This window comes from Cygnus atratus, chromosome 1 (assembly GCF_013377495.2).
Source record: "Cygnus atratus isolate AKBS03 ecotype Queensland, Australia chromosome 1, CAtr_DNAZoo_HiC_assembly, whole genome shotgun sequence".
In the NCBI taxonomy this organism is placed as follows: Eukaryota; Metazoa; Chordata; class Aves; order Anseriformes; family Anatidae; genus Cygnus; species Cygnus atratus.
Window position 1 is genome coordinate 43209822 of NC_066362.1, and position 23245 is coordinate 43233066.

At 46.5% G+C, this 23245-nt stretch overlaps 2 protein-coding genes across 2 annotated transcripts in view; one reads left to right on the plus strand and one right to left on the minus strand.

The window, feature by feature from the left end:
• Positions 1-930: 930 nt before the first annotated feature.
• On the minus strand, positions 931-4411 carry SNU13 (small nuclear ribonucleoprotein 13). The gene is made up of 3 exons (XM_035544372.2): positions 4056-4411; positions 3586-3706; positions 931-2960 (listed from the first exon to the last, which is right to left on the minus strand). Exons 1-3 carry the CDS (start codon positions 4056-4058, stop codon positions 2698-2700), a joined length of 387 nt encoding a protein of 128 aa, XP_035400265.1. The 5' UTR covers positions 4059-4411; the 3' UTR covers positions 931-2697.
• MEI1 (meiotic double-stranded break formation protein 1) overlaps positions 4393-23245 on the plus strand; it is a 35834-nt gene continuing 16981 nt past the window's right edge. The window contains 18 exon segments of the mRNA XM_050708307.1: positions 4393-4590; positions 4777-4900; positions 7184-7234; positions 8860-8933; positions 9622-9727; positions 10412-10615; positions 11363-11493; positions 12091-12205; positions 12978-13094; positions 13645-13744; positions 14752-14886; positions 16205-16339; positions 16874-16988; positions 18552-18652; positions 19677-19818; positions 20888-20999; positions 21366-21426; positions 22673-22770. Coding sequence (XP_050564264.1) covers positions 4393-4590; positions 4777-4900; positions 7184-7234; positions 8860-8933; positions 9622-9727; positions 10412-10615; positions 11363-11493; positions 12091-12205; positions 12978-13094; positions 13645-13744; positions 14752-14886; positions 16205-16339; positions 16874-16988; positions 18552-18652; positions 19677-19818; positions 20888-20999; positions 21366-21426; positions 22673-22770 — 2119 coding nt within the window.

The following is a 23245-nucleotide window of genomic DNA, read 5'->3' on the forward strand; positions in this document are numbered from 1 at the left end:
TGGCACAGAGCTTTTCCACCTCTGTAGTGAGTATGAGTCAGAGTATTGAACAGGCTTCGCTGCTAAAAGCCGTGCTTTAAAAATAGCTAGCTGTGGCGGGTAGCCCTTGCTTGTTACTTCCACTGTTTTTTTTAATTATACTTCTGGAGGCTGCATCTGGGGACGTGTAAATAGTGGTTTTCAGACTCTCACCCCAGGATGTCCCACCTGTCTTGCAGTGCAAGGTGAGTTAAATTTTCGTTGCTGTAGGGAACGACGCTAATTGTTCCTAAACTGTCACTTACCACTGGATGCAAACACAGAATACATGAGATGCTCATTTTGGTCTGCGTTGCTTTTTGCGTTCAGCAGAGATTCTTGTTTGGCACGCTCAATTAGGCAACGTACGGAAGAATTAGGTCATATATTAAAGTCATGCCCATGCTGTAGCGAGTGTGGCACACTTGTTAGGAGCCAGCTGCAAACACTGTGTTGATACTTCGACCACCCTAGCTCTACCAGCACACTGCCCACTTGCACAATACTTCTCGAAAGAGGAGCTAACGTATTGAGCTCTGCCGTATTGGAACCAGATGGTCTTACTTTCAATCACCTTGCATTACAGTAGATATTTTTAATAAGGATCTGTCTAAGCAATAAATTCCTTTTGCCCTTAGGTGAAGAAGTTACTGTAAACACTTGTCTTAGCAAGACTTGGAATAGCGAGTCTACTCCTTAATTCTGTGAATTTTCCTTTCTTGGATGCCCTTGTTAACTTCTGTCTTGGCTTGCTAACCCCCCAGCGCAATATGTTACAGGCTTTAGATGATAACAGCACATTTTCTCTAGGTTATTACATTTTCCCTTTTTTTTTCTTAAGGTAGGCTATTACATTAGGCAGAAGTTTAACAAGGATGATGGTAGAAGGCTTCAGAGCAGAAAATCAGACAGTTTGGCTTGCTCAAGAATCCTTTATTTATGCTCCTTATGTGCTTTGTTTTACATCAGCTGTTTTGGCATGGTACAGGGAGGGCAAATTCTTTGCAGAGTTGTGCTTTTAAACACAACTAGCTCAACAATCAGCATCAGGGAACAGCAGCCTTTCTAAAATTCATACAAATGATAGGACTCCTAAATCGTTGTATTGACTGAACAATAGTGTCCTTGCTGAGATGAATTGACCAGCCATTTATAAAAATTCACAAACATGATTTAAGTCTTTTCGTGAGATGGTTTCATCTGCTTGGGATGTACTTGATAGAGGGATGTAGTTGGTGCCTCTGTGGAAACATTACAGAACTTATTTTCCCTTCTGTTGTACCTCTCAGTCTTTCCACTCTAGCTTTCCTTTTCATTTTGGAAAGGTGAGAAGCACAACTGAGCTGCGTTGCCATGTAAGGAGCCAAAAGCCTGGGGATAAACTTCCAACTGTTAGAAGTCCAGGCATGCTGCAAACGTGTTTGGTATGATCTGCTCCAACACAGAGGTTTACTCTTCTGCTTAGACAAGAAATTGGATTTATTACACAATATGTATTTAACTACAGCTAACTCTGTAAAACCACCCCTAACCGAAAACGCTGATGGTGCTTCCCGCTTTTCGAGATCATGAAGTTACCTATCATTCTCTTCCTGAGCCACAAGTTGTTTTATCTGAAAAATTACTTGCTCTCTTGTTCTGGCCATGACTTAAAGCATTGATCTTTAGTTAGATGACCATAGTGCAGTAGCCTCCCTCAAAGCATGGGATCCTTTTTATGATTTGCCAGATGTATGGTACTTGTCAGTCACAGCAAGTTGCTGTCTACTACGTTTTGTACTTAAAAATCCTAGGGAGCCCAAGCTTTGCAGGTCATTGATACAGTCCATGCAAGGAAAACCAAAGGAGGATGAACTGCCACACTGCAGTAGCCTCTAGGCAATCTCTGAGCAATTTAGCTTTACAAGTAGGAACACTTCAGCTAGTGGCAAATGTTTCCCCGAGGGAATGACAAGTATGGACATTCCTGTGTTTAGCTTTGTCAGCAATTTTATTTTCTTAGAAAGACAGTATTTAAAAATAAGTGAAATTAAGAAATTTCCCCTTGTGCACTGCTGTAAGATTTCCGCTCCCCATACAGCTTTTCCAGACATCTGTTGTCTGGTCTCAAGAGAGAGGGTTGTGCTATGTGTACTGATCCCGGCTCCACCTGCTGCTACACAGTAGCCACTGCCTTATACAGGGTCTATGCTGCTTCACTTCAAAACTCCAGCAGCCCAAATACCTGCATTGTACTGGGGAACCAACACGCCTTGTCCTCTGTAGACTAAACCCTTCTGAAGCACACAGATAACTCACACCTGTTAGAGGCTGAAGCTTAGCAGAAATACTCTAATGCAAGGAAACTAACAGGTAGGTTAAAAAAGCCCTGAGCAGGCAGACATGGAGATACGGGGAGGGATTTTTTTTTTTTCTTTTGAACATCCAACAGTAAATACAATTGTACAACCACTTTTCAATAAGTACTACAATGAGAAGGACTATGTTGGAGTGGAATAAGAGAAAAGATGGGGAAGAGGAGGCAGAGACACTTTAAGAATTAAGCCGCTATTAAACAAAAATGTGGTGTTTTGAAATGGAACACTGGTATAAAAACTATCATCACCAACTAAAGCTAGACATTAATTCCCCCTGACTTCATCTTTTACCCATTCCACACACACTTGAAATCATAGGCGTTTAGACCAACAGTCTCTCTATAGCTTGCTGGACAGACTGGATCTGAGGCTTTAGCTGTGATCCCTCCTTGATGGTGATTGAACAGGCGATGACGGGCCGGGAAACGCCGCAAGCCCGGCCCAGGGCCTGCTTGGAGCGCACAAACACATAAGGCACGTTCTTGTCCTCGCAGAGAAGAGGGAGGTGCAGGATGATCTCCAAGGGCTCAGCATCGGCAGCCATCACAATGAACTCCGCTATTCCTCGGTTCAGTGTTTTCGTGGCTGTAAAAGAAACTGAAGAGTAAGTCTAGGTCCTTCTGTAACACACATCTAATGATAAATAACATTAGGAGATACTGAAATTAATGTGAGCAAGAAGGAAATCTAGCAAGATGACAGGCCAAAGAAAACCAGCAGCTACAGGACCATGTAATAAAACCACGGCAGCTTCAAGTGCAGGCTGAACAGAGCTGTGCTCAGCAGTGCACGCATGCAAGGATGAAGGCTGGCCTTTGGAGTGCAAAGAGCAGATCCTAGGGATGGGATTGTTCACAGGGTCACACCTGGGGTACTGTGCCCAGCTCTGCCCTCAAGCATAGGAGAGATTCACAAACAAGTGATGCCAGCACAGGGCTGCTCACGTACAATCACAGCACACACACCAGTGATACAGTCTGAGCTTCTACCAGAACTGTGTGTAGATGTTGGAAAGCTTTGTTCTGTGCCTGAATATTGCTTAAGCAGGCTCTAAGGAGGAAGGAGAAGAAAGATACACACAATAGCCAGATCTATATAAAGTTATTGGCCCACAGCTGGAGACAAAATAGAGTCTCTAGCCACAGCTTCTCATAAGATCTTTGCTATAAACACAGCATTTCCAGCACACTTTACAACAGGGAGGTCTCACCTTCATTGGCTCCCTTGCGTAGCTGCTTATAGTTGCAGGACTGCTGCACGAGATCCAGTAGCGTTTTAGTGAGCTGAGCATCAGCCAGCGGGTAGGCTTTGGGATTCACTTCTGCCTCGCTCTAGGGAAAGGAGAAAGTAAAGAGCGTTACATCAGGAGCAAAGGAGCTTGTTCGGAGTAGCGCTAGATAGGCAGCAAGTCCACCACATATACCGGCTGCTGGGGTCACCTCGCTTTTCTGCTCTTAAATTATAATTAAAAAAGGAGCCGTTTCGGGGCCGGGGGGCCCGGCCACGCTGCCTCCAGAGCCCCCCGGGACCGCCCCGGGACCGGCCGGCCCCGCAGCCCGGCCTCCACGTGCTCCCCGCCCGCCGCCGCCGGGCCGGGCCCGGGGCAGGGAAGCGGGGGCAGGGCCCCCCAGCCTCCCGACCTCACCCCCCCCCCACCGCAACCACCCCGGCCCCGCTCACCATGGCGGCGGCGGCCCGGTGCGTGAGGGAGCGAGGAGGAGGAGGACGAGGAGGAGGCGCAGAGCCCCGGCGCAGCGGCCCGGCCCGCCTCGCCTCGCCGGAACTGAGGGGGCGGCAGCGGGAAGAGGCGGGCAGCCCGGGGCCGCCCCTCGCTGCTTTCCTTCAGGGCCGGTTCGCCGCCGCGTTACTCCACCCCCGCTGCCCCGGCGACGGCGACCGAGCACCGCAGCGCCCTCCCGCTGCGCTCTGAGGGGCCGCGGGGCCGGGCGAAGCTCCCTTCCTCTCCCCGCCCCGCAGCGCGACGAGCGGCGGCCCCGCCGAACCCGCCCCGGCCGCCATGTCGCCGCCGCCATGTCGCGACCGCCGCCGCCCTGCGCACGCGCCCGCCGCCCGGCGGGGCCGAGCTGATGGCGGCGGCGGCCGCGTGATGGCGGCGGAGGCCTGCGGCCGCCACGCTGCGGGATGGGCGCTGCCCCTCCGCCCGCCGCTCTGCCTCGCCTGCGCCGTCGGCACCCTGGGCGATGGTGGTGCCTCGGTGGGCAGCGCAGACCCCACTGCCTCCCCTCCATCCCCCCTGTTCCCCTCCGCAGCCTGGGGTTTGCAGCCCTGGGCTGAGGGGGCTCGGTGCTGGTAGCCCCCCGGGTGGTGCTGAGCTTTAGCCCAGGCCGAAGCATTAACGGGTTGGCCTCTCCCTGACGGGTTTGTCCTCTCCCATCCGCAGCTGGTGCGGAAGAAGCACGCGCTGTCCCGGCTGCGCGATGCCCTGGCCTGGCAGGCGCTGCCCGTCATCCGGCTGTTGGCACTGGACGAGAGGGTCTGCGCCTCTTTGGTAGGAGCCCTCTTTGGTAAGAGCTCCCTCGTGCCGTGCCAGGGAGAAGGCAGGTGCCTTTTGGGGGGATAGGTGTGAAAACGTGAGGTTTCTCCCCACTTCAAACACGTTAGAAAAAACGAGACTTGAGTTACCCAATTCCATGCTTCTACCACCACTGTTAGGTGTGGTTGCTCCCCATGGAAAACTGCTTGGAAGAGGTTAATTAATTTCCCTGCTCCCCAAGGAGCAGAACTGGCACATTACTAAAGCTCCTGCAATTTTCCTGACGTTTCTTTGAAGTCTTTCTGGAGAACAGAGAGTGCTCTGGCTTATGGCTCTTCTCAGGCTGCCCTCCATCCTGCTCTCACGCCTCACTGCTTTCTCATCTTGCTGAGCTTGGCATTATGCGAAGGTTCACACAGAAATGAAAGCGTGAGCTTAAAAGGGTGCTGCAGGATCTAATATCAAATATGCAAAGCAGTCATCTATACAGTGCTTTTTTTCACACCATCATGTTAGATTTGTAGAAATTCTTGTAGCTGTAGGTCTGTGATACCTGCTGCTTTCTGGGGGGTTAGCCTCGCAGCAGAATGCAGTGTTCAGAGGGGTGTCAAAAAAGGCCCTTTCCAATAACAACCTCTCAGATCTTGAACGTCTCTGACTGGTTTTTCTTTGCATAGCAGTGCTGTTGGTCTTTGAAATGTGTTAAATCTTGACAGAGAAAAAATAATAGTGTAAATGAGGGAACTGTAAGGCAGGAAGAGAAAGGTGGAAGATCTGAATGCAAGTGCCTTCAAAGAGCAAATATAGTGGATTTCTTTAAGTCCCTGATCTCAGTTGCACATCACAGATATTTCTTGTTTTGCCCTTCCCCTCCCATGACACACTGAATAATTCAAGCAGTGTTTTCCCTGTTGGTTTTCCAGCACAAACTCTGCTGTGCGCATGTTGGAAACAGTTTCGTTACAAACAGAACTTTGTGCAGGTTTAGTTTTCTGAGTTGCACACATTTTTATTGTCTGCACACACAGTCCTGTGCAGATGTGGAGGGAGCAGTGCTTATGCCAATTCAGTCCTACACTGTATGATCCTAACACTAAATACCCCAGAAGACAGGGAGCTGTACTTGCATTTCAGTGTTCTTCTCTGATTATAAACAATCAGTCTCTCTGAGAATACAATTAAATTTTGGGGGGGACAGCTGTGGGATTTTGCTGTACTTGGTGTAACTCCTGGAACAGTTGGAATCCCAGTCTTGGCTTGGGGTACAAAGAATAATAGGTGTAATAATAGGTGCAATAATAGGTGTAATAATAGGTGTAATAGGTAATAATACAACAGTGTGTAGTTGGTCACATTTCTGAGAGATCATGGAGTATCTGGAAGGGAAGTCACTTGGTTGGGTATGCTGAAACAGCTGGTGTGGTGTGACAGAAGTGGGTTCCGAACCAGGCTGGTCAGTGCTGGAGATGCCTGAAGTTGGAAGGAGCTGAGAGGTAGGATTAGAATCACAGAATCATCAAGATTGGAAAAGACCTCCAAGACCATCTGGTCCAACCACCCCCCTTCCACCAATGTCACCCACTAAACCATGTCCTTAAGCACCACATCCAACCTTTCCTTAAACACCCTCAGGGACAGTGACGCCACCACCTCCCTTAGCAACCCATTCCAGTGCCTGACTGCTCTTTCTGAGAAGAAACAGCAAAGTGAGACAGTGGTTTGTTCTCATTTGTTGCCTAATTGTGCAAATAACTTGGAAAACGGTGCCTAATAACAGCTTCTATTTAGTGTTGGAATTGTTTCCATATGCCTTAAACCTAGAGTTTAAATGTAGTCTCAGCGTTTTCAGTACTGTGGAGGGAGAATGCTGTTCTCAGTGATGGGTGTGAATGGAAGATGGAAGGGACATCTCACAGCTGGGCTCTAACTTCTGTCGTTCTGGAGTGTTGTAATTCAGATGTATACTGCCGGATACATGCAGTGAGATGTGGTAATGTCTGCAGTTTCATATTTACCTACATAGGTGGAGCCACTGACTTCAACTATAAAGTACAAGAGTAAAAACAGCCTTGTAAAAATTACAAGAGAACTGAGTGCCTCATAGTCCCTTTGTCCTGGTTAAAGGGGCCCTTTTACAAAATACTCCTGGAGAGTATCCACCCTCCTCTGACAAAGTCAGGTTGGTCTCACATGAAGCAGGGGGAAAACAAAACAGTACTGAAAGAATTTGCAGCTCTTTTTACAAAAAGTGTTTACAGCACTAATGATCACAAGCAGGAACGAGTTCCACAGTTGATTGTGGTTTATCTTTTAGGGATGTGCCATACTGTGGAAGACAGTGATGCCCAGGACCAATTCATAGAAGGTGAGAGGCAGATGTCATGTCTCAGCCACTGGCGGTTTGTGAAGAAGGGTCCGTCTTGTCGGATAGTGTGAGTGAGATGCTCAGCTTCTGCACAGTTGGAATTGGGAAGAGCATCTGTTTTCTTTCAGCCGCAAGAGTGACAAGCAGGCCATGCCAATATCTGGGGGGGAGGGTGAGGGTAGGGAAGAAGTGCATGCAGATTTAAATATTAGCATTTCTCTGACAGGTTCTGTATGCACCTTGAATTTAGCATCAGATTGGTAACAGTGGTAAACAAAGCTCCATCTTTGGACCTGACTGAAGTCTCATTAAAGCAAACGGAAGTCTTCCCGTTGGCTTCAGTGAGCTTTCGGATCTAGTGCTTTCTCCTCAGGACAAAGAGTATTTGGGATTTAGCTGTACAGGCTCCAGAGTCCTCTTTGTGAGCAGTCCTTTGTTTCTGTTCTGAAGGAAGCGCCTGCAGGTCTGAGAAGGGATCTCTGCAGTCCAGTTAACCTTGCGTATCTCTGCTGAGTCTAGTGATATTTGCAGAGCAACGATTTCCTACTGTCCGGCCACGAGAGATGAAAGGAGATATGACCAGCTCCTTTCAGAGGGGTATAAGTTTTCAGGCATGTGGTTGAAATGGTGTTACAAAGGTGAGAGGTCATTCTGCCATGGTATGGTTCAGCTGAGAGATAGATGCTCTCAAACAGAGCGATTTTAACTTAATGACACCTAATTCTTGAAAATTCTTAGAAATTCTGAGAGTTCTGGGCAAGCAAGGACCATTAAACCATCTATATATCACCTGCCTCAAGATATGCCTCTGCTGAGAGGTATATCTCTTTAGCTAAAGTAGGTCTCCTAGATAAACCTGCACTGTTGCCCTGGATATACCAAGAGACAGTAAACCTGGAAGTCTCTGGTATTTTTTTACGATGCTTTCTTAGAATACAAATGAAAAGAATGTGTTACTGTAGAGTGTGCTCTGCGTCAAATGAGTCATGCCATGACAAGCAGATACATACAAACCAGCTTGATCAAATCATATGGAACAACGTTGGGTACAGTGACTCAGTTAAGGGGAACAAAGATGAGTAGGGTCTTGCTTTCTGGAAAGGTGCAAGGGATACCTGCAGTCGGTAGAAATGGCTGGTAGACCTCAGGGACAGTAGCAGCTGGAGGAGGAGCTCTCAGCCTGCTTCTAAGGACGCTCAGCAGTTATAGCTCTGATGCCTTCTCTGGAAGGATGTTTTCAAAGGCGGGTTTTCATACAGCAGGAAGCCTGCTCTATTCAATTACCAGATTTTTTTTAATAGTTTCAGACTAGGGCTTTGTTTCCTTCCCTTCCTGGTTCCTGATGTTTACTTGGTGTCCTGATGCTCTGTTTGTCACTTGCAGTTCATTTCCATGCATGGTTTGTGGTGCTGCTAGAGCAGGATTGCCGTAATATTGCCACAGAGAGCCCCGGCTGGGCTATCAGGAGTAATAGCGCTGGGACTGCTGATGTTACCCTGCTCTCTCAGCACCCTCACGCTCATTTAATGTCTAAGCTCTTTGCTCACTGGCCTGCTAAAGCCCCGTGGAAGATGGATTGTGAGCGCTCTTCGATGTGAGTTACTGATACTGTTTCTCCTGCCTAGTTCTGGTGCATCTGGTAGTGGAGCTGAAGTCCGAGCAGTATTTGCGCTGCATTTTGGATGAAAGCCAAAAAGAGGTCAGTGAAGATGAATTCCCTGCGCTTCCCTTCAGTCTTTCTGAGGTTGAAGAGATGGGGGAATGAGAACCCCTCCAACACTGCAGCTGCTGCACTCGGATGCAGCTTCTGCTGTAACATGACGTCCTAATGCCAGCTCCCCTGCTGTGATTTTGGCATTGTTGGTGTCTACTCCGGAGTTTTCTATTGTTCCCATGACACGTTGCAGCTGTATGGCTTCATGATGTTCTCATGAAGCTGTGTGCCTTCCTCGGATTCTTCTTTTCCTCCCTTACCATGAGAGTGGTATGAGGAGCTTTCCCAGCCTGTGCTTTTGGTGTCTTTATTCCTAAATTTGTGGTGGCCCTACGGGATACAAAAAATCAGGAAACAGCAAAAGTGGGGAGAAGTTCAGCTGGTTCGTCTGCTCATAAAGGAGCTGGAGGGGAAAGGGACGAAAAGGGACAATAAGCAAGAGATTTCTTGGATTAATTAAAAGACCACTGCTGCTTTTAGAAGACTTAATAGGTGTGTTCAGAGTTTTCCTCTGATCTATCCTAAATGGCGAAGAGGACCCACTTTAGGAAAGATCCTGTTCTGGAGCATTATATATCACAGAGAGCTTGCTGTTCTGTGTGCATTTCTACCTTTGGTCTGTGTTCTTAGCCATGAAACATTTTCTTCTTTCTTCTTTCTGTCTCTTCTACAGCTGAGCAAAGCAACTACCATGAGAGGCAGCCTGCCCCTATTCACTCTCCTGGGCAAGCTGGCAGATGCCATCCCAGTCTTTGCTGATATACTGGTGGTAAAGCACAGTGAGTAACCTGTCATGCTCCACTGAAGGGTTGTAGTCACAGCCCTAATACACCTAAGTGTGCTTGCACTGCCCCATCCCTGATGTGTGAGTTTATGAAGGCCACACAAGAATCTTGTCCCAGAAGTTGGAGTGGCGTTCAGACCTCTTGGGTTGCTGGTCAATACCTTAATAGCAGGCTTGATGTCGTGCTCTTAGCCAGCCTGGCAAAACCAGCCTCTGAACTGGGGTTTGTATGTATGCCCTGCAGGAATATGCATTTAGTTTTTCTTTCCTTGGTCCAGCCCCTGGGGGTCTGGTAAGCATACTTAGCTGTGTGGGGAGGTAGCTGGGGATGGTGGACCTTCATGTGTTGAACAGTGAGCTCCTCTGGCTATTTTTTACTGTAGCTCTGCTCAGAGACTCTTAGAAGCATTCCCTGATTTCCTAAATGTTTGACTGGGTCAGGGGGAGAGATGGTGGTGAAGTAGTGCATCGTCTAATCGTGGCATTCAGTAATCTGCATACAGCAGTCTGTCTGGTGGGCTTTTGCAAGTCATAATGGTTTTGACTGGGAGGGGACAGTGAGCAGCTGTGTGGCGCTTGGCTGCCTACTGGGTTTAAACTACCACACAAGGTTTCAAGGGTGCTGTAACAAAGTCAGTTCATTGGTGTGAATGCTTGCAATTTCTGTTCCTCACACTAGGTAATTTAGTGGATCATCTGCCGCTGGGCTTGATGTACCCAAACGAAGGTGTAAAGGCTGCTGTCTGCTACTTGTATGGCAAGCTGTACTCCTCTCCTGTTGGCACAGAAAGGCTCTCAGCACACTTCGAAGAAAAGCTGTGTGGTCTCTTCTTGAATACTTTGGGCCATGCTCAGACAAAGGAGCTTCAGGTTAATTGTTTGGGTAAGGCATTGCTGAGAGAAACTGCAAGGTGCAAGGGAAGGCTTAGAACAAAGGAGAAATCCTCGGATGGTTTAGATGCCCTGATGTGGGTTGGTCCCTAGAAGAGTTGTTTTTCTGCTTGTTTGAAGCAGTTGATCCTTGCTGTTACCACACAGCAATCAAATGACCCAGACCTGCTGCTAGAAGTGCATATGTGCACTGTGTATAAGTGAATGCCCAGAAGTGTCTGAACGCAAACGCTATGCACAGACAGGTGGGTTTTGTAGGGCAGTGGGAAGGAGTCTAACAAATATCATCTTCAGGTGTGGGGCATCATGTTCTTCAGTTTAAAAAGGTAATGTGGAAGTGGCGTTTTCATGCATTTATGCTTCCAACTGCGTTTATGTGCTGGAGAGCACAATTTCAGCCTTCCTGGCACTTCTTGTTTGCAAACCATCCAGGGAATTCCTTGTTCTTGTAGGAGGTGAGTAAGAATTGGATTGCTCCTTAAATCATCTACTCAGCCACTAGAAAAGGATGATAATTCCTTTGAAAGTTGAGCTCAGGCACTACCCCTTGTGAGTTTGTACTGATGTGTACTGATGTGTACTGATGATTTGCATCAATACCTGTAACAGTGCTCCATACTTTTATACTGGGGGTGCTTTTTGTATATATGTGTGGATGTCCTTTAACTAAATGCAGTTATTTCTGTAAGAGCCTGTCCCATGTGCAGTATGATGCTCACTCTTGCTCCCACTTTTTCAGGTTTGCTAAAGGAGCTGCTGAAGTCTGACCATTTTGTATCCATTCTTATGAATAATTCAAGGACAGAGGAGGAATCTGAAAACTCTGACTTCTTAGAAGGGGAAAATCCACTTCCACTTGTTCTCAAAAAGGTGATTGCTAAAGTAGTCTTACAGCATGCAGCCTATGACTTTCTAATGGGTTATCCGTTGTTCTGAGATGAATTGTTGGTAGAAGTAAAAATTTATTAGCCTCTATTGAATCTTTATTCGATTAACTTGAATGCTGTTGCCAACACTGACTAGCAGTAGAGACTGCAGTGGAAGATGGGGACACCCCCATAGATCTCCTCATTGTTCATTCCTGAATCATGCAGGGGAGAAGTTTTCCTTGTGGCCTCAGCTGGTTTTACTCACCATTGCTTGAAGCTCTTGTAGTGCCATTAAGACTATGCATTGGGGCAGAGCTATTCTTACTTCTATAAGCATATATATATAAATATATATAAGTGTGTATATATTCTTATATTCTTATATTCTCTATTGTAGTTCTCGTGTTTTTCCACATTTTTTTGTGGATTTGGCCTAGCGTTTTGCCTTGCCTTACCAAGTTTGATCAGTGAAATACATGCCAAAAGAGAGATATTTTATTTAGTTATTTTAAATTTAAAAATTTAGAAGGAACTGTTCACTGCTCGTATCTGCACAGTTTCCTTCATTTTTTTCTTTTTGGCTTTTGCTTCCCAACAGTTGTTGTTGACCAGAGATGAGATGTTACAGGCAGCGAGTTCTCACTGTGTGGCTGCAGTGCTGGTTCACTCTCCCAGCAGATATGCTCCTGCCTTTATTCATGCAGATGTCCCAGGTAAAGAAGTGCAATAACATTGTATTGTTTGTCTCTCTGGCTCTTTGTTTTAGGAATCAGTCTGGCTCCATGAGATCCACTGCTGGCGTAATCTATGCAATGACCTTTTTGTATCAGTAAAAATATCTAATGTGATTTTAGAAATAGAAGTGAAGAAGGAGTTTTCAGTTGAAAGTATAATAGCAGCTGTCAACAGGCAGAATGGAGTTTCCTCTGCAAGAATCTGGACATTCCTTGAGGTCAAGGCCCATCATGCAGTATAGATACAAAGCCTAAATAGGCAGGGTTTCCATCTTATCCCACTAAATATTGTAAGTGTGCGCAGAACTTGGTTTAGGAGGTCTAGCTTTAGAATCCAGCTGTGGGAGATGGTTCATTGGTTCACTCTACTCCCAAAACACAGAAATGCTCTGTTTTTGCAAATTCTTTGTGAGACAGAAAAGTTCTGAGAAAAAAGATCACTTCACCTGTTACAGCTTGCTTTGTGGCTCTTCATTTGTGCCAAAGGTTAGAACCACAATTCAGCTCCTGCTGTATAAGTTTGTGCTGGGAAGAAGCCTGCCTGTGGGTCTCTGCTCTCTAGTCACTGTGTTTTGAAGACTAGCATACCTCCAAGAATCCATTTCATAATACAACAGTTCTCCCTATGGCTGTTGCTATGCCTCCTGCTTTCCTCCTCCTCCCTCTGCTCCATTCTAGGAGCAGCTGTGCATGCTGTGAACAGACTGCCTTTTACCAGGGTGCCCTTATTTGTGTGTGCCTGTGTTCACAGAATTCCTGTTCGAGTGTCTCTTGTGCAACAGTGAGATTCTCATCTGGTCAGTGTATTGCTGTCTGCTTCTGCTAACTGAAGAGCGCCTTTTCTTTTCCAAGTGTCACACGGTCTATGGTGAGTCATCAGCCTTTCCGACAGAGCGACTGCAAGTAATGCTGCCAGCATTGCTTGTGCCTCGAGCTGCATTTCAGCACTTCACACACAATCACAGTTTCCAGTCAGGATTTATAAAGCACTGAAAAAGAGTACTCACCAGATATATTTGTGATGTCTGCCACAGCTTGAATTTACAGTGCCACTGTCCTAATGAGTTGCCGATGAGCATGTGTCCATTATAATAACTAGTTATGATGGCTGTTAGTATAACCTTACTATTACTAGTAACCAGTTATCAGGAGTTACTACTAGGTGTTGCAGTGGAGATGCCAAGGATGGATTTAAGAAGGCCAAATTCCTTCCATTCTTCTGAACTTTCCCCCTGCAGTGGAGATTAAGGCCTGTTATCAGGGAGCTGAGTGAATACAGTATTTTAGAGAGTAGTTTCTGCCAGTGGCTCAGAAAAATGATTGTTTACATCTTCCTTCCTTTCAAAAGTTCATTTTGCTTCCATCCTGGAATTTGGGGTGTTAAAAACCCTCTCTGTGACTTCTCTTGAACATTGCAGGCATTGAATCTCTGGTGAGGAGTCTCCAAGATGTCCTGCAGCTGAACAATGTGGAGTTACACAAGCAAGGGCTCCTGCTCTTCACTGAAATACTGAAACGGTAAGGAAGTGCCCTCTTTCTGGCTTGCACAGGCAGCGTTTGGTGCTCCAAAATGGAAACTGTTGTGCTTTTGCTTTTTAAGGTTTTTGTCTAAGGACCAATACCTACACTGCTAGAGCTTTTGTGTTTGAAGCATGTTGTCCTCTTTGTGCATACAACCACCAGTATATCTGCATCTCCCTGCTTCCTTGGCAGTCTGGGAGGTGAATTTTCCTTTCAGCTGTAGACAGAACAGGAGGGGAAGACTAGGAAGGTCCAGGTGTATTTGAGCAGGCTGGCTCCTGTTAAGAATGACAAAATAGAGCATGTAAATTCCATGGCTTCTAGTCCTCTGTCATCAGCTGAGCTAAATTCAAATAGCAAAAACAAATTCCAGGCTGAAATATTAATGTGTTCTGTCAGTTTTTCCCTTGTTTTCTGCTAAGGAATAACATATCCTGGCTTGTTTATCTTCTGTGCTTCCTGTTCCTGCCTGTGTGATCTTGTTCCTGTCCTGTCATGGTAGTGACAGAGTCTTGTTTTTGCCACTTAGTTCCCCCAGGAGAGCCCTGGAGCTGAATTTTGGAAATGTCAGTCAATTTTATAGCAAGTGGTAGGTTAAAAAGGAGAAGGAAAAGCAGCTGCACTAGAACAGCGTGAAGATGCCAGTGTGGGATCTGTCAGAAAGAGAAACCAGAATGCGGGAAACACTAATTACAGCATTTATGCTTGTAAAACAAAGGGAACGCTCTGTGCAATTACTCCAATTTTCTAGCGTACACATTCTGTTTCTCTGAGGTTTACATTTGAAATGTCACTTTATTTAAAACTATATCATACGGAGAGAAGGGTCTAATCCTGGAACCTCTCTTCTTGTTTTTTCTTGCAGCTGGATTCTCTTGCTCTGTAAGTGACCACCATGCTCTGGTGTTATCCAGACAGGATGTGCTGCCTCTGTTGGCACTGTTAGAAGTGTCCGGAATGGTGTGTAGCTCTCCCTGGAGTGCTCCTTGTCTCTCCCAGCACAGAGTGGCAGGCACAGTTTGGGGCCTGGAGACAAGAGGCTGCAGGAAGGTGCAGGAGTGCTGTCCTTAATGCATTTTTTTTCCAGGCCCTGCAGACATCCTAGTGCACCATATTGCAGGTGGGTTTGTGCCTCTTGAGTGAGTCAGCAGCACTCCTCCATCCCTTCCTCCCTGCATGAGTCAGCGAGGACTTTTTTCCCCGATGTGTTTTACTTCAGAGGGTCAGTGATTAAAGGAAGGAGATAGAGGGGATTAATAGAATTACAGCATAAGTAGAAACAACTTCAAGTTCAGCACATTACTTATGGCTTGGGCCAGAGGCTGATCTTGGTGCCTGAGCTCCCCGGCCTTTTCCCTGCCTTGCCCACCTCTCAGCCTTTTCTCACAGCAGAACGTGAGGTGACTGTCAAACTGGATTTGATCCCGTCAAGTAACTAAAGAGTGGTTCTGCCTCTGCTCACTTTTTGCCCTGAAGCTGAGCTGCAAATTTAATTTCTACTGAAGTTTACTTTTCTCTTACATTTGTGCATGGGAGCTTGTGCTCCTGGCTTGCCTTAGTCTGGCATGTCTGTGAAAACTGAGTAACAGGGGATACTCCGGCTTCCAAGTCTGGATGCTGTCATGCTGTCCTTCTTTTCTTGCTTTGCTTTGGAGAGGCCCTCTGGCAGGCCATTAGTGCCTCTCTTCCACATGTAGCTGCCTGTCTTGTCCCTTATTTCACGATTGTACCGGACTTGCCAGGAGCCACATGAGCACAGTCTGCCCTTTGCACGTCTCTGCCCAGTAATGGGATTAATGACTTGTCATCCCTCCGTGCTCTTGTGTTGAATACTCAAAGGTGTTGGGCCACAAGGTGATCAGATGACCAAAATGATCACTATCAAGAAAAAAGTCAAACCCATTGGTTTTTTCTTTTTTTTGTTTTGTTTTCCTGTTTACTTTTTAAGTTCTTGAAAGTTCCAGCCCTTCTGGCAGCATCTGCCACTAGAATTGCTGTAGGACTGTTAGGGAAGCTATTATTATGGCCTTGTCCTTGTTCTAGGATGGTAGTGTTTACTTGTTTACTCAGAAATATGGATTGCCAGATTAACCTGCAAATGGTCAGAGCAGATGGTCTCGGAATTAAGTCCTAGGTAGAGAGATCTCTGTGTTTTGCAGAGCCTGTTTTTCATGTGCTTTTCATGTCACTATTTGCTGATACACTCACAGAGTTATCCAGGCTGCGGGGTTTTTTCCATCGTAGTAGGGCTCCACACCTGCTGAAGTTCACTCTTTGTAGCAAACCCTCCACCTGCTCAAATTTGAGACTACATCCTTGAGAGCAGCTGGCTCTGAATACTGAAAAGCATGGTTGGAACCACACGGCTCAGCTGTCCATTTGGTCAAATAAGGGGAGGATGATACTGTTGCTTACTCTGACAATATTATTCTTGCTTACTCTGTTTCCTCTTCACAGGCAACCAGTGGAAATCACATTATTCACAAACCGAGGTGTATGTCTAGATGCCATTGATGTTCTGATGAAGACAATGGACTGCCCAGTGCTGGAGGTGGTAGTGGGGGCTGTGAAAGCTGTGGCAGCTTTTCTGAGGTAGGCAGGAAAGCATTTACAGGCTTTTCTTCAGATAGATCTGAAGAAGTGTTGGTCTCTGTGGCTCCCTTGTGTCTGTGTGGGTGAGTGTGCGCTGCAGTGGGAATTCTGGCTGAGGTAGGCATGGGTATAGCAGAGCTAGCTTCCCACCCACCTGCCGGGGCACTGGAGCTGTGGTAGGCAGCAAGATGCTGCAGCGAGGACCTAGCATCCCAGGCAGGCCTGTAACTGCAGCTGCTGTGGCTGTGTCACGCTCTGGCCTGTCCCAACAGATAAGACCAAGCATAAGACCACGTACAGTGATATGTTTCCTGAATGTAGTGGGAGTGGACACTCAATGCAGCGAGGGTGTGTTTGGGCTCGCATCTGCATGAAGGCACTATTCAGACCTTGTGACCTTAGTATGCTGTGCTGGAGAGAAATGGCAGTGGCACACTGCTATCCAAAGGGGTGTTATTTCTGCTGGTGTCTCCTTCCCACGTGGAATGTCCCCAGCAGGGAACGCACATGCTGTCTTTCTTTGTTCTTGTTCAGGAAGGACCATCTGAGCTCTCCTCCAGTCCCGTATGAAAAGCTGCAGAAACTGCTGGAGGCAGTGCTGAAGAGATGTGCTGACCTTTCCCCACCGCAGAGTAGCAAGAAGCATGCAGTAAGTCATGAGTTGTGCTCATTGGTAGGACCAAGCCAGATAGGGATGATCCTCCTAGCATGTGGGTGTTGTTTATATGTTCCATACCCTTACCTGTGACTGTTGGGGTCTCTGGTGCTTCTTTTGATCCTCATGCCTTGACAAGGTAACAATCATTGTCTCTGAAGGAGCTAAAGATGGATGCTAGTGAGTGCTCTTTTTAAATCAGTGAAAATTGGTGGGGCAGCAAGTGAGCGTGCTGCTCTCGTTATATATTCAGCGCTGCTAGGTTCATTTGAACCTCCCCTTCTTTGGGCCCCCGCTTGTAGGCTGCATCACGCAGTCTATTTTTTTGGCAATGAACATCTCTCGCTGTGCCTTCAGACCAAGACAGTCACGTTGTATGCACAGTGATTCCTTAGCAAGGGAGTTGTTAGCCGCTATTTGAACTGCCAATCCCTTCCTGTTCCTGGAATATGATCCTGGAATATGTTCCTGGAATACGCAGTTAATGTGATGTGCTGCTGGGACCTGTGCACCTGTGAGGGGAGCTCCCATCACTGATGACTAGTGACAAGGCAAGGCCTGAGCCTTCTTGCTCTAGGCTCAGGGTCATGTAGGTTTAGATTGCATTTTTGGAGTGGCAAGAGCATCTTGTGGGGGTGCCAGAACCCAAAATACCTGCTGAGCTGTCTTTAGGCCCAAGTTGTTTGGTACCAAATGTCTGTCTTACCTACCTGGAGAAAACATAAAAGCTTTCTGCCCCACAGGTAGATGTTGGTCACTCTATTTGCACACACAGCTTTGTGTCAGGATAAAAAGCTTCACAGGAAGGTAATTAGGCAGATAGCAAAGACATTCAGGCTGTCTTTAATGGGGGAAAAGGAGAAATGATTGCAGTTGTAATAACGTGTTGAAGTATCAAATGGGGGAAGATAAGTTCTGAACTGCTAGGCCCAGTGCATTGCCAAGTCATCCTCTGGCAGTATTCAGAGCAGACCACCTCAACAGGTTACGGTGTAAAGGCAGATTTTGAGTACCAAGTGTTTCCCAGCTTGGGCAGATGATGAACTCTGCCCCTGCAGGTGGCTTCTGGCTAAACTCAGTAGGATGCTGTGTGGGAACAAGGGCCAGTACATGCATAGTTGCTTACAAATCTGAGCCAGAGTGGAGAACTTATAAGATTTCTGAAGAGGGAGAGAAACTGCTCAGCACCGAGTCAATAGTAATTGGAAGAAACACAATAAATTAAAAAAAAACAAACAACCACTATCCAAGTATTCCCAGAAGGGTTTGAAGCTGAGCTGTTTAAAACTCAGATTAGACCAAACCATGGCAATACAGGCTATACCGCCCAAGGGACACGGTAGTGCAGAATTAGCCCTGTAATTCTGCCTTCCCTAGGAAGAGCACAGTAAATCTCTAACTCTGCCCTCCCTAGGGAAAGCAGAATAGTAAAGAAACACCTATGTAAAAGAAGTGGTTGAAATGAAAAATGTTCTTCTCCTACTGCTGGTATCAGGGAATAAAACCATTTTGTCTGACAATGAACACAAGATTTTGAAGAATTCTGTCCTTTAACAGGGCGATCTCCTGTTCCCAGTATCTCAGAGTCTTAGCAGAGTTTCTCAGAGACAGGGCCAGCTCTTGCTCAACACCCTGGAAAGTTTCAGAAGTGCCTGCAGGTGAGGACAAGGGAGGGATGCAGGTGGGTAGTGTGTGTGTCTGTCCATCTGTCCTTGTGACTGAATTCCTGTACCAAACCCACCACTTAAATACCACAGGTGGGTTCAATGCATGGCGCTTGTCAGTGAAACAACAGAGGGAGGGATATGTAGTAATAGTGAACATTTTGTGACACCTGTATGTGTCTGCTAAGAAAGTTGACTCAGACCTAGCAGCTTCATATTTTGGTCAGTGAAGGACTGCTTGGAAATTAGCCCAAACTGGTGGTGATACAAGAACTGTTGGAAGGTATGTGTGTAGCTGTATTTCTGTGCCCTGGGGTACGTGGTCTCACTGCTGGAGGGGCTAACCATTTAACAGATAGATATCTGCCCCAGATGATGACCTTGTTATTTGCTCATGTCTGTAACCTGTTACTGCAAGTGGGTTTATAGTCACCTACTTTTCCCATTTTGCTGTGTGAGAGCTCTCTCTCAACCCCCAGCTGCACAGGAAAAGGTGATAGATGAGTTTGGGTATGAAACCAGATCTGCTGTTAGGCGAGTCTGGTCACCATGGTTATTTTGCCTTGCATCACTTATGTTTGTCTTGGCTGAGAGAATTCAGTCAGAGGATGTCTCTGTCTGTGCTGACCCAGTGTCTTGGAATGGTGCTGAAGGTTGTCATGTTTTTTGGATGAGCTGAGTGGCCCTCAGTCTGATTTTCATGAGGTTTGCTGTATTGTGCTCTGGGCACTGTGGCCTGGCTGAAAAACTTTACTCTTGTGATAATAGGGCCTCCCACAGCAGATATTCTGTTCAGAGAATCTAAGTCTTCCTTTCCCAAAGTGTGGTCATCTTGTGCAACATTGCTGACTTTTAATAGCTTCACTCAAGAGGTAACCTGTGTTATAGCCAGGTTCCTATGTTTGCAGCCCATCAAGTATCTGTGGGGTCCTTCGTGGTGGAAATGTGGTGTCTCCTGGCTTCCTTTACAAAGTGAGGAGGATTCCTCTCTCCTCTGGTACCCGCTGTGTGTTTGTAGGTTAGCAGTGGAATACCAGAGTGACCCCATGGCCCAGGAGAACGCTTTCACTGCCCCTGGCTCAGAGAGCAAGGAGACGCTGAGCAACTTCTCTGAGTTCCTGCTGAGGATCTGTGACAATCTCTGCATCCCCATGGTCATGGTAAGGCTTCTTTTGGACTTGATCTGTTCCTTTAAACTTGGTCTATTCCTTATGAAAGGTGCCCTCAAGCACCAACAGTAGGTGGTGCAGGTCTTGCGGGGAAGAGAGCATGTAGAGTAAACCCAGAATAGCTGTGACATTTGCCACTTCTTCAGAGCCAAATGTGGTATTAGATAGTTCATGCAAAATGGGAGTATTTAGTCTCAGAGGGTGGAGAAATTCTTAAAGTTTCCATGTAGATGGCAGTGTCTTTCCTCAGACCGTGCAATCCCCATAGCACACCTGCCATGTTATCTAATCCATGGCAGCCCCGTTGCAAATGTTGAGTAAATTTTACTGGTGCTTTGCCACAGGTTCAGGTATGTTGAACCTGGAACCAGGTATGTTCAGGTCAGTTGCTGTGGGGGCTTGGAGATGTTTTGGTTGTATAACCAGTCTGCTGGTAGGCAGCTGCAGTGGCATTGCTGTTGTCAGCCTTGAAGGGAAGGTGCAGTGCGTGTCCAGTTTGGCAAAGCTGGAGACAGAGTGCTGCTTCTTGCTCATTGGATCTGGGTAAAGATTAATGGACTGTGGTAAAATTGTCCAGTGACCTTCTGCAAGAGTGAGCTGAGTCGTTCTATTCCAAATGTTTTAGTGCTGGACTCTGTGGAGAACTTAAATGCCTGTTCGCCACTGCTCAATAAAACTCTACATTAAGTGTTGCTGAAGTCAGCTGCACTGAAGTATATGTCCTGTGTTGTATGCCGTGCTGCAGAATTGGCCATCGGACCTGCAGGAACAGTTATGGCCAGGGTAATGTGGGCAGTAATGGGGCTTGACTGGTTGCCAGCTGGAACCAGGGAAATGTTTCATGTTTGCTGTCATGTCTTGCAGTGCTAGCTGCGTGGCTCATAACATTGGCTGAGGGGAACGTTAGTTGCTTTCAGAGTGCTACCAGGCATTTTGGTAGAACTATTACTCTATCTGTTTGGATTTAGGAAACTTCTTGAGAGGGCGGGAGGCAGGAAGAAAGCTGCTGCTTTCAGTGTGTATTGCATATCATGCCTCTGATCCTTCCTTCCTTCCACAGAACTACCTGGAAAGGGCTGTCAGCTCGGCAGTGATGGAGGTTTTCATCTCAGCACTAAATACCCTCTTTATGGTGGTGCCAAACATGCGGATTAAGTTCTCCAAAAAGCTGGGTATGGTGGTAGTGTGGGATCATGTTCTCTGTGCTGATTAGAACTCCTATGGACTCTGTATTCCTTGCTCTTTGCATACCACAGCGGTGACACATAGAATTCAGTTCCTCTCTTCTAAACATGTAGAGCTGTCAAATCTTCCCTTTTCCTTCTGGGCAGACAAACAAAGCTCAGATACTCTCCTCCAAACCAAACTTGGAATAGTTTATTGTGGGAGAGATGGCGGCCTAACACATGTATTCTTACTGATATGGCCTGCCTTGTTCACCAGGTTTGCATGGAGATAATTATGGGGCCAGGCTACTATTTTCCTTTATCATAAATATTCTGTGCTCCTTTGACATTTCTGCCTTGCTTTCTGGCTAGCATCCTCCTCCTTCATCCGACTGACGCTGGAGCTGAAGGCCAGATTTTGCTCTGTACAAAGGTATTGTGCTATGTGTATTGAGAGTGAGTCAAAAATTTCCGGAGGGCAAAGCAGATCAGGCCTTATCTAATGCACCCGATTTAAGCAAGAAGGGAGGTTAAGAGACTCAAGAGTGGTTGTATCTTATGGCAAATTGTAAACACTGCCTTTGGAAAAGCTGGATCTGTGAGAAGGGAGAAGCAGTTAGCTAGGGGGAGGGTGAATTTTCACAGCTCTGTGAGAATTCTGTGCTCCATTGTGAGCTGTGCAGAGATGAAGCAGTCTGACTTTGGAAGAGTGAAGTTGGTGGGTGCTTTGTAAAGGAGTAACAGTAGCATCAGTTCCATCTGAGCTCTGGCTTCCAAGGCACATATCACCACTACCTTTTTTCCCTGGGGTGTGATAAGGTGTAAGATGTGGGAGGGAGGAGGAAGACTTCAACAGGAGGCCTTGCAAAGGGTCTTCTGTAGCAGAGATTATGATTTCTAGGTTGAGTAACGCTGGGGGAGTCTCCCTTCTGCTCTGCAGAGATGTTTTACCTCCTCTTCTCTATGACTGTATCTCATTAAAAGTAAACAAAATACACTGCACCCTCATCCAGCTTAACACCGTGGAAATTAAAGTGGGGATGTTTGTGCCTGTGAGTGGTGTGTGGGGAGTGACCTAGGTCTCTAAATACAGTAGTGTGTGGCATCAAGGATGCTACGGTACAGCGTGAAGATGTTTGATTATGTCCTATTCTGGATGAAATAATTGGAGAGAGAAGTGCTTAGAATTAAAGCTGTTCTCACCCTTTTAGGTGACATTCTATTGACATTCTTCATGGTTCATCCCTGGAAACACCATTGTGCCAAAATCTTTCACACTGGCAAACTCCTTACCAGTGTTTGCCAGTGAAATTAGGTATCAGGATCCACCCTTGTACAGCATTCTCTGCAAAATTAGGGGTCCTGCCCTTGCAGGACTTCATGCGAATACATGATACGATGATTGTGAGAATACCCCACTGTATTCATATCATCCCAAGGCATCTGGAATTGCTCACTGTTGTCACCACTACTGCATCTGCCACGTTTGTGAGCTGACTGTTCTTTGGGAGCTCTTGATTTTCCTGGAAGCCTGGGTTGGTTCCTGGAGTCCTGCTATGACGCCAGATGCTTGAATATGACCAGTCAGTAAACTGAAGTTTTGGCAGGCAGTGTGTGGTAGTGGAAGTGTGAAGAGGGTGTTTCTAGCCTTCTTCACTGTATCTTTCTGCTCTTCACAGTAATCCTGCCTTGAATCAGGCCTGTTCCAGATTCCTCTGCAACTTGTGCCTGAGCCTTTACTCTGCCACAGAGAAGGAGAGAATTTCTGCTCAGGAAGGCAAGTTCAGGGAAGGAGACACGTTGCTTCATTTAGGTTGAGGCCCTGCCAGCCTCTGTTTAGGCAAAGGAAAAAAAAGGGGGGCAAAGAAAGGAGGAGGGAAACGGGGGCAACACATATAAGCTCTATTTAGAGATCTTTTTCTAGCTTTTTTTAAAGCTGATCCACTGAGGAGGTAACAGTCAAGAGAATGCCTTTTGAAGAGTTTGACCCTACTTGAATGAATGTTTCATGTGCCTTTTGTTTATTACATGGTGACATTTATTAGCACAACTGTGCATGGCTTAATTACAATTATATTAGTTGCAAGAGTCACCCTTATCTGGGGATTAAGGTCCTTTTTTTTTTCCTCTGGCATACTCTATTTTTCCTGTCTGTACTGCAACTTTCTATTTTAGTTAAGTCCTGAATAAATAAGATGAAAGTTTCCACATCACAAAAGCCACTTTTTCCCCTAGCAGTGGTTGGTCACTGT